The 14,363-nt window shown below is 48.1% G+C and overlaps 1 protein-coding gene across 7 annotated transcripts in view; it reads right to left on the reverse strand.

Moving 5' to 3' along the window:
- The window catches only part of FHOD1 (formin homology 2 domain containing 1), an 87,453-nt gene that overhangs the window by 56,255 nt on the left and 16,835 nt on the right, over positions 1–14,363 (reverse strand). For 6 of the 7 annotated variants that reach the window (XM_040409606.1, XM_040409601.1, XM_040409604.1 and 3 more), the window contains exon 2: positions 7,779–7,885. In XM_040409606.1, coding sequence (XP_040265540.1) covers positions 7,779–7,885 — 107 coding nt within the window. Of the gene's footprint in view, positions 1–3,882; positions 3,925–7,778; positions 7,886–14,363 lie in introns of those variants that run through there. The other variant, XM_040409605.1, reaches the window with a different exon arrangement.

The raw sequence follows: 14,363 nt of genomic DNA on the forward strand, positions 1-14,363 counted from the left end.
TTCCGGGTCATGAGGCTAAACAAATATTGAGATAAGGGGTTCACTGATGTCTCTTTTATACCCATTAAAGAAGTAGTGAAAGGAGCACTTGGCTGGAGTCCTCCTCCTGAGCGCTGGATAATGACCAGTCCTGGAATATTATAACCTCGCAGCCTATAAACCCTCCGCAGTTGGTAGGAACCAAGTGTAAACTATTTACTCTAAAAGCTTTTGTGGATAGGAACAGTCATCAGCGAGAACACTTCTGAAGTAAAGTCTAAGATCCATAAAACAATCCCAAGTCCTCCTGCCAAGAAACAGAACATCTTCTTCAGATGCAGAGGAACATTTCTTCCTATCAACAGGTGCAGCAACCAGCAAGTGGCTCTATACCATACCAGTCTACAGAGGGACTGAGAGCATGTATAACTGTATTATACCCCAGAGCTGCACTCACTATTCTGCTGGTGGAGTCACTGTGTACATACATTACTTATCCTGTACTGATCCTGAGTTACATCCTGTATTATACTCCAGAGCTGCACTCACTATTCTGCTGATGCAGTCACTGTGTACATACATTACTTATCCTGTACTGATCCTGAGTTACATCCTGTATTATACTCCAGAGCTGCACTCACTATTCTGCTGGTGGAGTCACATACATACATAACTGATCCTGTATTGATCCTGAGAAACCAAATATACAGGACATAATGCACCTCAGCACGGTACAGACAACACCGGTCCGGCCCAACACTCACTTCCCCATAGAACACCCACTATATACAGTATTTACGATTTCAATATCAATGTACGAACACCTTCCTGATCCGGTTGCACCTACCTGCACAGAGCAAAATACAACGAAAGACAGAAATCTTACAAAACAAACTTACAAAAATCCCACACACCAACACCCCAATTTTCTTAGACAAAGTTCTTGTCCCTTCATGAGGACATCCAAGATCAGACACCTCCCCATTTCTAATTCAATAACCCGTCGGCATTCTAGAATGCCACTATACGGCTCGGCCGCAAGAGACCAGTAGGAAGCTCCACGCCTCCACTCCCTTTCGTATTATTTTCCAGAGCTGCACTTATTATTCTGCTGGTGGGGTGCCTGAGTACATACATTACTTATCTTGTACTGATCCTGAGTTACCTCTTGTATTATACTCCAGAGCTGTATTCACTATTCTGCTGTTTTTCTTTGTATAAGAAACAGTCAGTAAGCTTGTAGTTCGGCACATCACTTATAGCTAACTCAAACCACACAAATATCTTCAGACATTGAAGAAGAAGGAAATGCTGGAAGATCTGAATTCAGAATCCTGCAGAAAACTTAAAAGTAACTAATTCTAGTAATGAACTGTAGAAGAGCGGACGTACACATTTTCCCGCAAGATCGCTTGATCGTGTCTGTTCCATAGGGAGAGGTACTAAATTAGGGCTCATGCACACAACCATATGTATTTTGCTGTCCGCAAAACGCGGATCCGCAAAAAAAAAGAAAAAAAAAAAGAAGGGGACATCAGTGTGACATCCGTGTTGCATCGATTTTTTGGGTGGATCCGTTGTCCGCATGTTCGTTCCATGGTCCCGTTTTGCGGACAAGGATAGGCTTGTTAGAGTGGAAATGCAAAAAAATTAATTAATAAATAAATGGATGCAATACGGATGTGATCCGTATTTTTTGCGCACCGCAAAATACGTACAGTCGTGTGCACGAGCCCTTAAACAGAGAATTATACTCCACTAGAGTGATATATATGCGGAGGTCTCCTTTAATCCACGAAAGGCGCTTCTGATAACCTTGGGCTCACACACAACATTAGACCAAGTAAGAAGAATGAGCACATGCAGTAATTAAAAGTAGAAGCCGGCAGGGGTCGGTTACTGCCCCTGAGGACACCCCCCCCCCATTACTGGACACCAGTCCTACAAGTCACAGTTACTATATATACACACACTAGTCAGCACTGACAGACCTCAGAATAAGTGAGAGGCCGGAGCAGATGTGCAGGAACCTACAGCAGTGTGTCGACGTATATCACAGCGACTGACAAGGACAGTGCTTATACCAGTATCCGATACAGAACCAGGAGCTCACCCCAGTGTCCTATACAGACCAAGGAGCTCACCCCAGTGCCCTATACAGTCCCAAGAGCTCACCCCAGTGCCCTATACAGACCCAGGAGCTCACTCCAGTGTCCTATACAGACCAAGGAGCTCACCCCAGTGTCCTATACAGACCAAGGAGCTCACCCCAGTGCCCTATACAGACCAAGGAGCTCACCCCAGTGCCCTATACAGACCAAGGAGCTCACCCCAGTGCCCTATACAGACCAAGGAGCTCACCCCAGTGCCCTATACAGACCAAGGAGCTCACCCCAGTGCCCTATACAGACCAAGGAGCTCACCCCAGTGCCCTATACAGACCAAGGAGCTCACCCCAGTGCCCTATACAGACCAAGGAGCTCACCCCAGTGCCCTATACAGACCAAGGAGCTCACCCCAGTGCCCTATACAGACCAAGGAGCTCACCCCAGTGCCCTATACAGACCAAGGAGCTCACCCCAGTGCCCTATACAGACCAAGGAGCTCACCCCAGTGCCCTATACAGACCAAGGAGCTCACCCAGTGCCCTATACAGTCCCAAGAGCTCACCCCAGTGCCCTATACAGACCAAGGAGCTCACCCCAGTGCCCTATACAGACCAAGGAGCTCACCCCAGTGCCCTATACAGACCAAGGAGCTCACCCCAGTGCCCTATACAGACCAAGGAGCTCACCCCAGTGTCCTATACAGGACCAAGGAGCTCACCCCAGTGTCCTATACAGTTCTGAGAGCTCGCACCAGTGTCCTATACAGTCCCGAGAGCTCGCACCAGTGTCCTATACAGTCCCGAGAGCTCGTACCAGTGTCCTATACAGTCCCAAGAGCTCGTACCAGTGTCCTATACAGTCCCAAGAGCTCGCACCAGTGTCCTATACAGTCCCAAGAGCTCGCACCAGTGTCCTATACAGTCCCGAGAGCTCGCACCAGTGTCCTATACAGTCCCGAGAGCTCGCACCAGTGTCCTATACAGTCCCAAGAGCTCGCACCAGTGTCCTATACAGTCCCGAGAGCTCACACCAGTGTCCTATACAGTCCCGAGAGCTCGTACCAGTGTCCTATACAGTCCCAAGAGCTCGCACCAGTGTCCTATACAGTCCCAAGAGCTCGCACCAGTGTCCTATACAGTCCCGAGAGCTCGCACCAGTGTCCTATACAGTCCCGAGAGCTCGCACCAGTGTCCTATACAGTCCCAAGAGCTCGCACCAGTGTCCTATACAGTCCCAAGAGCTCGTACCAGTGTCCTATACAGTCCTGAGAGCTCGCACCAGTGTCCTATACAGTCCTGAGAGATTGCACCAGTGTCTTATACAGTCCTGAGAGCTCGCACCATAGGCAAGCAGATAAGAAACTCTCTGCTGTGAGAGGCATTAGGTCTATATGGGTTTTCGGTCTCTGTTTTGTTCAACGGCAACAGCAGAGATATTGAAGATGGTGAGGATTAGAGTATATTACATAGTTCATTTACATCAAACCTCTTCAGGGTCTGGTCACTACCCGCATGAGGATCCGGCCAGGCTCCCCCTCCCCCAACAAAATCAAGCTCCACCCACATGTCAATCATCTTCTGTACCCAGCAGTACCCTGGTGATAATGGAGCCATGCAGAGCATACCCCCAGCTCATCAGATCAACCTTATCTCTGTGTAGCCCCAACTTCTGGTTTTGGCTCACAATCACTGATGGAAAAATCACTGACCAAACACTGAAGTGTGAACTAGGCCTTACAGTCTATTCAGTACACACAGGGTATGTCCAGGGGGTCAGTCACACGAGCAGAACTCACCATCTTCCCTGTGTCATTCTGCAGCTATGGCCTCTGCTGATTCACGTCCTCCCGGGACAGACTGAGCTCTTATCACAACGGCCCCACATGTCACCCTCCATCACACTGCCTACTCAGCTCATGACAACTCCCCCGGAAAGTGCTGCTATTATGTGTAAAGGGGTTGTCAGTCTACAGCCCCTCGGGATAAGGCCTATTGTGGGGCCCCTGTTATTGTAGGGGACACTGCACCACTTCAACACAACTGGCTGCAGATAATGGTGGGAGGACTCCCCATCTACTAGCTGTAGATGAGGAGGGGGGGACCTCATACCACCGATCTGCCCTTTTCTAACCAGGAGGCTCAGGATGAACGCTGTTAAAAGGTCTAGGTTTCTGGTTTATGACTGGCAACAATTCAGTGTCCTCTACTCCTGCTACACCTGTACGCCTCTGACATTCATGAACCAGGAGGCTCAGGATGAACAAATTTAAAGGCATTACAGAGACTGTATTTTAAACCATGTGGCGTGTCGGAAGTTGTATTTTTTCCAACGATGGATTGGTAAATGAACATCTGCAGTAGAAAGGACGATATACAAACGAGCTAAATGACAACCCCCAGTCTACTCTGCTATTACCCCCCTCCTCCCCTTAAGGCGCTGGGTCCATCCTGCATGTGGTTTTCCTATCAGCCCAAACCACAAACTGTGAGCCGCTCTCCTTCCTCCTGTAGTAATAGACGGCAGGGGAGGGGAACCGCACACAGTGGTCTCTGACCCAATACAATTAACCACAGAAGCCACTGATCTGCATCCTGCAGACGCCCACCCTACAGCAGACTATGAGTGTATGAATAGGTGGGTGCACGGTACACCCGGTATTCAGTCTGAACAGCTCATCCGGTATCAGTTTAGTACAGAACAGCCCTTAAAGGGAAATTCATTCAGAACTTGAAAAAGCAATTTATTAATATTTTTTTTTTTGGGGGGGGGGGGGGGGGAGATTTTATTAGGAGTGATGGTTGTCAGGTGTCAGAGATCTTTCGGGTCATGAATCCCCCAAGCCACTGAGGACCTGCAGGTATTTGTGACAAGGTACAGAAAAAAAAGGAATGAAAATGCCGCCCTGGAGTAATGGAGCAAGAAATGGTAACAGCATCAGGGCATGCTGGGAGTTGTAGTCGTGCAACAGGATAAGGGGTAACTATTAGGTCGCGAGGGTCTAACTGCTGGGACCCCCACCAATTACAAGTACCCTGAAATGGATGACGTGGCGGTCGAGCATGCACACTGCCAATCCGTACACTCTCCATAGGACTATCCAAAAATAAGAGTGAATCTAGATCGCACCTCCTCATACTATGCTTTGATCTAATTTTCTTCTCAGCGCAATTGATAGTATACCGCCCCCTATTTTGCATGCTATACATAAGGCAGGTAGGTTCCCACTCGAGGAGGCAACCTTGTCGTGGTGAGTGGGCCTATGCCGTTTGATCAAAATGTATACTAATGCCTCACGTATAGCATGCAACATAGGGGCGGTATACTATCAATTGCGCTGAGAAGCAGTTATTAGATCAAAGCATAGTATGGAGGAGGGGCGCTCCAGATTCACTCTTATTTTTGGATTCTCCGTCGGACTGCCGGAGACAGGTGAGCACTGGCAGTGCAATAGACATGAATGGAGCGGCATGGCTACATTCATAATTGAGGGTCAGAGCACTAACTGGAGATAATGTCAGAAGTGCAGTGACCCTGAAATGGTTACGCCCAGCTGGATCTTCACTGCTATTTATTTATTCATAACTTCTTGTAGGTATAATAGAGGAACAGCACAGCATAGGGGAATAAGAATAGATGCTCTAGAACTGTTATAATACGGGGAAAGCAAGTAGTTACTAAAACAGACACCTAGAGCTCCCCTTTAAATGACGAGATAAACCAGGATTCTGGCACCATGTCACCTACATGTCTGCATGTCACCTACAAAGCACGCCAATCTCAGGGGGATCCTCCCTATATGTCCATGTTTACAAAGATGGCGGCAAGTGGGAATAATTATCATAAGCCGAGATGATTCAACGCCACAGCAACAAGACGGCAGTGTGCCCGCTGGAAGGATGGCGCTTACAGACCTGAGCCAGGGATTCCAGGCAACCGCTCCGCTTCCATTCCCCGAGGACACATTCCAGTTGATTGCTGATGTAAAGGTCGGCCAAGAGGGGGAATCCCAGGGGCATGCCGAAAACATTTCACCTGGATGATCACATTTAAAGACGCATTCACTGTATTCAAAATCTACTGGGGAAAATGACCCTAAATAATGTATAACACGAAAATGCAAGAGCGATCTAGTAATGAAGTGGGCAAGGGACGCGTGAAGATTACAGCTCTGAAGCCTGCCTTCCGGCTCTGGAAGACAATACAGGCTGTAACTCAGTGGCTAGTATCGCTAAATACAGCAACAGCACAAATCTTTCTCCTGTGTCTGACAGGTTGTTACAATGTATCAGCACAGACAAAATGTATCCGTGTAAGTCTCTACACTTGTAGTAAAAGGGGTGCAATGCCTAAGAAGCCCTAAATACAGATACAGAAGTGACAGGCCTAGATGCGTACATTAACCATGTATGTGGCCGCCAGACAAGGACATTTAAATGAAGGTGAAAAAAGAGCACTTCTCTATGAGGGACACTTCCTAGCAGCAAGAGCAGCGCTCACAAAGCTTCCTGTTTCAGCAGGAAATCATTACTAAGTACACATAGGCCTGAAGCCTGGAGAGTGCCGTACACAACACTGCACACATGTGCAGGGAGAGATCGGCATCTCTTAATGTTACCCACTTATCATTCTACCATGGCGTCGTCGTCATCACTGGGAAGCATCCACAGATCAACACCTATAGGCTGGATTCACACATGCAGTCTTTGATGCAGTTTTTAAAGCCAAAGCCGGTAGGGGATACAGGCCGTCTCATAGGGCATACAGACATCATCGAGGGAATCCCTCAATAGGGACCGACTGTGAGGCAGGATGGAGTGCCTCTATGAGAGGAGTGTCATTCTGTGTGGATCCAGTCCTGACTTTGGCTTAAAAAACGTGCACCAAAACTGCCTGTGTGAATACAGTCTTAAGGAGGTATACCCATCTGGGACATTGGTGGCTCTAGAATATATGCCATCAATGTAAGATAGGAGCAGGTCTTAGAGGTGGGACCTGCTCCTATCTCCAGAACAAACAGGGACCATAAAGTGAAGGAGAGCACACCACCCTCCATTCACCATTATCAGCTATTCCGGCAGTCCCATTATGGTGAATGGAGATCAAGCTGCACATGCGCAGTGTGCTCTCCTTTAGGTCAGGGGCCCGATTTTGGAGATAGAAATGGGTCTTAGAGGTGGGACCCGCACCTTTCTTACATGGATACCAGATATTCTAGTGATATGCCGTCAATGTCTCAGATAGGAATAGGAATATGCCTTTAAGGGGGTTTTACTATCCTGAAGAGTTCTGATCATTATCAGATAAGTGGGTGTCTGACACCCCGCACACCCACAATCAACTGCTTTGGGCAGCCGAAAAAAACTTTGCAGTGAACAGAAGGCTCCGTCCACTGGGTACTTTCCGACACTGGCAGCTGCCCATAACAGCAGATGATAGGGGTGCGGGTTTCGGCCCCCCCACTGATCTGATATTCATGACCATCAACAACTAAGTCCTGGAAAAGCCCTTTAAGCCAAGCAAACCTTGAAGCAAGATCCGCTGCTGTTTCTTAAAATGTACTTCTCTGCTGTGAACTGATCTGATTCTAGTTCCAGGTCTAAAGCCTGAGGCTGCACTACTGAGACATTCTAAAGACAGGATAGGCCTGAACGCACACAGGCAGGCCACATAGCGAGAAGATGCTGTCCGTACCTTATGTCTTCAAAGAAGGCTTCCAGGTAGTCGCGCTGCTCGGCCAGGGAGAGCTCGATGTCCAGGTAGTTCCCGTTGGTAGATAACTGCAGGGTGCAATCCTCCAGCTACAGGAGAAAAGGGAGAGAGAGGAGGTCAGAAGTTGCACACAGTGACGAGCACCACCACCCTGCGCGGTCACCTTGCCGTAGAAAGTCACCAGGTCACACCACTCCTCATTAACTTGTTAATCAGCCCCCTGTAAGCGCTGTGGGTATGGTCACAAGGTAAGGCGGTCCTGGGCTGTCAGCCATTACAGATGCCTGGGGACAATTCCCGGCACCGTCAGCACTCCTGGCCGGTCAACTCGGATTGTTTTATTGCTGCTAATTATTGTTAGGAGATGTTGCCGTGGTTACCGATAACGGTCTAGTAGCCTGCAGAGCATCACACAGTATAGAATGGGGCTGCACTTTGTCCCTATGTTCCAGGCGGATGATGGGAGTCCTATGGAAACGATTCCCATTGTTATAAATGTTTCTAAAGCCTGTATTACACAGGCCGATTGAGCAAGCGATTTTCGGAAGTGAAGCATTCTCTCCCGGCAATCGCCTGCTCACTAGCAGAGAAGACTGCTGCTATTACATGCACAGATCTCCTCCGCAGTATAGAGAGGAGCGATTTCTATGCCATCGCTCGTCCCCATACTGTCTAGTGGTTTGCCGGCGGCGGCAGTATAACAAGAGCTCTTGTTAGCGATTATTGGCTGAAAAAATTGGCCAGTGTAATACAGGCTTTATTATACGCCCCTTTAAATGGCCGCCATCCCAACAGTGAGAAGTATGGTAGTGGGAGGCATTGGATCGTCCCGTCCATGGCCAGTACTTTTTGCCTCCTGATGTTGGGGGGAGGGGGGCAAGCATTAAGGTCAATTATGGATACCACTGCACTAAGGCGCCGTTCACGAGTTCTGGATTTCAAGAGGATTTAAGCATGGATTCCACAAAAATCCTCATCAGATCCAAAAACATTCTGCCTCCAATGCATCTGAAAAGGGCAGGAAAAAAAAAATAATAGATAAATAAAACCAAGAACGAGCCGCACTGAATGATGCATCAGATCTGTCCGAAGTGAGCTTACACCCTAAGGCCACGTTCACACATTCACGATCTGCCAGGGTTTGGGATCCGTGGACTACGAGGTCTCCGCCAATCAGCGCTGCTGTAAAGCAGGGATCGGAGTGGCCATGTTGTAGCCTCGAAGAAAAAAAAAAATGGCCTGGCAGGGAGACGGACAGAACAAGCCATACAGCAACATTTCCACAGTCACTCTCACCGTCCGCCCTGCCAGATCCCGAGGCACTGCTGGCGCTGTCCACATGTCAGCAAAATGATGTTTAGGAGGAATTTTGTTCCATTACGTAATCGGCCCAACATGGTGAACAAACCTCGACAAAACACAGCGGCCGCTCCCGGGGGAGTCACTGCTCATACGGACCAGGTACTGTCATACAAGATGGCTGTCGCTATGCTAGAGGGAGGGGGCGTACTGTCATACAAGATGGCTGCCACTGCGGTAGAGTGAGAGGGTCGGCACCTAGGAATCAGACATAGAAACCTAGCTGGATTCAAAAGATAAATGGTAGGCAACAAAATGGCCGCCTCACTGCAGCATATTGATGGGGGAATGGGGGCCCTTAATGGTTCACACAGGCACAGTGGCTCATTCTTATGGAAGGATGAATGGGGGCTGCAATACCGGGCACAGCCACTGTGTAAACAAGGAAGGGCACATGACCCCTCCATCTTGGGGCCCTCTGGGGCCACTTGGTTCAAATATTAATGGCTTACCCTAAGGAGTCCTGAAAAAGGTCGGCTTGCAACATGATTCAGAGACACCCTTCCCCCCCCCCTTTTCCAGCAGCATCTACAAAGATGTCAGATATCAATATCATTTGTCCAAAAGCTGACCCCCCCCCCCCACCACCACCACCACCACCAGACCCATGACACCTCTAGAACCAACCAAGATGGGCGATCGCCTTCTCCCCCGAGGTTCCACCACCAGTAGATACTGTGGACCCTGACAAAATGTTGAAGGCTGTGTTTCCAGCCCATTAGGGTCACTGAACACATATGGGGGTTATATTCGGGCGAGCGTGGTGGAAGGAGGATTATGTGCTGCGTCTTCGCGGGTCTGGGAGGCTTTGCTCTGGATCTTCTCCGCACTTTGGCCGAGCGTCAGAATAAGGAAGAAAGCTGAACAAATGGCTGTAATTGTTTTATGGAGCTGCAGGGTGCGGATCCTCAGCCAGAGATGGATCGCGGAGGACTGGGGGTGTCACGAGTTCACCCCGAGATGATCAGTCATTCCTTACAGATTAAGAAAGAAATCTCTACATGAAAGAGACTGATCGCAAAAGCAGCTGACAGGAGGAGCAGACTTTAGTTTAACCTGTCCGATTCCAGTTTCATTTCTTAAAGGGGAACTCTGGTGTAATGATTCGTTGGTGTTGTCATTTGCAACCTGGCCATTAAGCCCTGACATGTTTTGTGTTTCATGTTCTCAACATTTTCAAGATCACCGCTGGCTGTAAGTGAATGGAAGCATGCCCTATCTACACCCAAAGGCGAACAAGATCCCGCTCACACAACCACTGCTGCAGTTTAATGGTCCCCGACCGGTGACTCTCCAGAACTACAGCCCTCAGCATGCCCTAACAGCTGGAGAAGTCGAAACACAGCAGAAGCACAAATTGCTCTCTAGTACTAGATTCCAGGCTGACAGTTTGTGCTTACCCTATTACACTGTAACAAAACATCAGCTGTGAAGAAGAGTTTTTAAGGCCTGGATGTAAAAAAAAAAATCACTGACAGCAAGCTGAGATGTTGATAATTGTAAGAAACTGAAAGACGGAATATATTGGAATGCTACAGAAATTTTAATTATGTAGTTTATTGACAGAACAATCCCTTTAAGAGTTCCTTTGGACTGCCTTAAAGGGGCTGTGTCTAATTAATAAATATCCCCAATACACAAGGAATTGAATGTGGACGACCTGCCGCTCCATTCATATCCTATCGTGATTGGTGGGTGCCTCTTCTAGGCCATAGGGAGAAATATGGATGCCGCAGCAAACCGGCATGATGGTCAAAACATGACGTCGCAACGGCCCCAGCTCCTAAGACGAGACGTTTAAAACGCCTTTACCTCGGGCCGCACCATGGCTACGTAGTTAACGACTTCCATGAGGGGCAGCTAATTGTCACCATTCTATGGCTGCCACTTTACTATGCCTCAGGCCTACACACTGCTCTAACAGAGCCTGTCAGTGTTGCCCATAGCAACCAATCAGATTGCAGCTTTCATTTTCCCTCAGCAGGTTTGAAAAAAAAAGGGATGATCTGATTGGTTGTCACGGGCAACCCTAACACCTGTCCTACAGGCCATCAATACAGAGATATCAATAACTCAGTCACAAAATGGCGGCCCCGCTGTGCGCGCATCTGACGCCCCTGGGCGACACACAACAGGAAACATGCAATGAGAAGGAACAGTCCCGAGACTTGAGTCTCGTCCCAAACTCTGACAGGACTTGGACGTGAACCGAAAATAAATGAACATCGACCCCGGCACCTTAACCATTTCCATGCCAAAGTCTCAATCGGCGAGGGATGATGTTCATTGTAAATGGTGATTACTCACAGTGCAGAAAATACAGCGCAATTCACACACATGCCCAGAGTCCCTTCCTGTGACCTACCTAGCAGCAGTCCCGTTATTCGCAGGACTGTCTCACAAACAGGACGGGCCATGAAAGATGGTGCAAAACATAGGCATAGGCGAATATTAACCAGACCTTAAAGGAGGCCTCTCACCTGTCCTGTCTGGTTTAGTAACTACTTCCATTCCTCATGTAATAATTCTGGAGCATTTATTCTTATGACTCCATGTTGTGCCATTCCTCTGTTATTCCTACTAGTGGTTACAAATAAATTGCTAGCACAGTACGACACCAGCATCAATGATTGGGGCAGGGGCACACCCCCAACTGGTAACACCCTTTTGGACCTTCATTGCAGACTACTAGAAATTCATCCATTACTTCAAGTAGGAATAATAGAGTAATTACACATGATAGGATCATAAGCACAGATGCTCCAGAACTGGTATTACATTGGATTATTGAAACCCTAGTAAGAGGATGTCCGATACTCCACAACATTCAGTGATCCGGAAGAACATTTCCAGTTTCCAGTCTCCAGGTTTAAGGCTCTGACCCTAAAAATGTCAGTATTTTCCTGCTAGTCCAGCCCTGGAAGAACCCACCGCCTGCAGGACAGTCCCTCCTCCGATGTACAGGGCTCGTCATCATTAAACAGGATAAGATTCAGCTGGTGACGCAGAATATCAAACATGGCGGCAGCGAGGAGGGCGGAGACAGAAGCAAGGGGGGCAGAGACCGCAGCTATTCTCAGCCCCGCCGGGCACAGGGACAAAAATAGCAGAAGCCATCACAGAAGACAATGCAGCAGCGGTGTAATACACACGTAAAGATCCTCCGGGGCCCGGTCAATGCTGGATATTATACTGCAGTGCATGACTGCTGAGACTGCGCCCAGATCAGATGGCACAAGGAAAAAAAGGAAAAATATTGCATGAAGAAAGCTTCTACTAAGAGTCTGTGAGAAAAGAAAATTTATTAAAAAGGACTCCGCTTTACCCAAACACGAAAACTGGTTTGTCCCGTCTCAGTGGGAAGATAATTTGCTCGCTCGAGGGCAGAAAAAACGTGACAATAGAGCGTCTCAGCTGCTTCAGAAAACTCATTGTCCTGATGAGGACGCGGGGATCGCAAAGGATCTTGCCAGGGTTTCTTGAAAATTGTGATGATAACCAACATGGCCGCCATTATAGGATCAGCATAGGTGGTCACCCAGCTCTCCCAGGGCATGTTCACATGGCGGAAATGAAAAAATAAAATACAGACCAAGTGAAAAATCCAGACTCCAGACCAGTCCTTGTGAAAAATCCAGACTCCAGACCAGTCCTTGTGAAAAATCCAGACTCCAGACCAGTCCTTGTGAAAAATCCAGACTCCAGACCAGTCCTTGTGAAAAATCCAGACTCCAGACCAGTCCTTGTGAAAAATCCAGACTCCAGACCAGTCCTTGTGAAAAATCCAGACTCCAGACCAGTCCTTGTGAAAAATCCAGACTCCAGACCAGTCCTTGTGAAAAATCCAGACTCCAGACCAGTCCTTGTGAAAAATCCAGACTCCAGACCAGTCCTTGTGAAAAATCCAGACTCCAGACCAGTCCTTGTGAAAAATCCAGACTCCAGACCAGTCCTTGTGAAAAATCCAGAATCCAGACCAGTCCTTGTGAAAAATCCAGAATCCAGAATCCAGACCAGTCCTTGTGAAAAATCCAGAATCCAGACCAGTCCTTGTGAAAAATCCAGAATCCAGACCAGTCCTTGTGAAAAATACAGACCCGCCTGGCACAGGAACAAAAATAGCAGAAGCCACCACAGAAGACAATGCAGCAGCGGTGTAATACACACGTAAAGATCCTCCGGGGCCCGGTCAATGCTGGATATTATACTGCAGTGCATGACTGCTGAGACTGCGCCCAGATCAGGTGGCACAAGGAAAAAATAAAAATAAAAAAGCAAAATATTGCATAAAGAAAGCTTCTACTAAGAGTCTGTGAGAAAAGAAAATGTATTAAAAAGGACTCCGCTTTACCCAAACACGAAAACTGGTTTGTCCCGTCTCAGTGGGAAGATAATTTGCTCTCCCCAGGGCAGAAAAAACGTGACAATAGAGCGTCTCAGCTGCTTGAGAAAACTCATTGTCCTGATGAAGACGCGGTGATCGCAAAGGATCTTGCCAGGGTTTCTTCTAAAATTGTGATGATAGCCAATATGGCTGCCATTATAGGATCAGCATAGGTGGTCACCCAGCTCTCCCAGGGCATGTTCACATGGCGGAAATGAAAAAATAAAAAATAGACCCCGTGAAAAATTACAGACCCCGTGAAAGATTACAGACCCCAGACCGGACCCCGTGAAAGATTACAGACCCCAGACCGGACCCCGTGAAAGATTACAGACCCCAGACCGGACCCCGTGAAAGATTACAGACCCCAGACCGGACCCCGTGAAAGATTACAGACCCCAGACCGGACCCCGTGAAAGATTACAGACCCCAGACCGGACCCCGTGAAAGATTACAGACCCCAGACTTGACCCCGTGTAAGATTACAGACCCCAGACTTGACCCCGTGTAAGATTACAGACCCCAGACTTGACCCCGTGTAAGATTACAGACCCCAGACTGGACCCCGTAAAAAAAAAAAAAATATGGACTCCAGACCCTGTGAAAAATACCGACCTCAGTTGTCAAAGCAGCCAATCAAGCTTTATATTAACAAGTGATCTGATTGGTTGCTGTGGTAACTCCTCCCTCTTGCCTGTAACTTAATGCTCAGTGGTCACTGAGTGCCAGGGGTAGCCCCCACTCTATACATGAACCCCACTGATGCAACACAACAAAATGGATTCCTCGCCGACGAGCACACGCGTTCATATGACAGCGATAAA

This window comes from Bufo bufo, chromosome 10, assembly GCF_905171765.1.
Source record: "Bufo bufo chromosome 10, aBufBuf1.1, whole genome shotgun sequence".
In the NCBI taxonomy this organism is placed as follows: domain Eukaryota; kingdom Metazoa; phylum Chordata; class Amphibia; order Anura; family Bufonidae; genus Bufo; species Bufo bufo.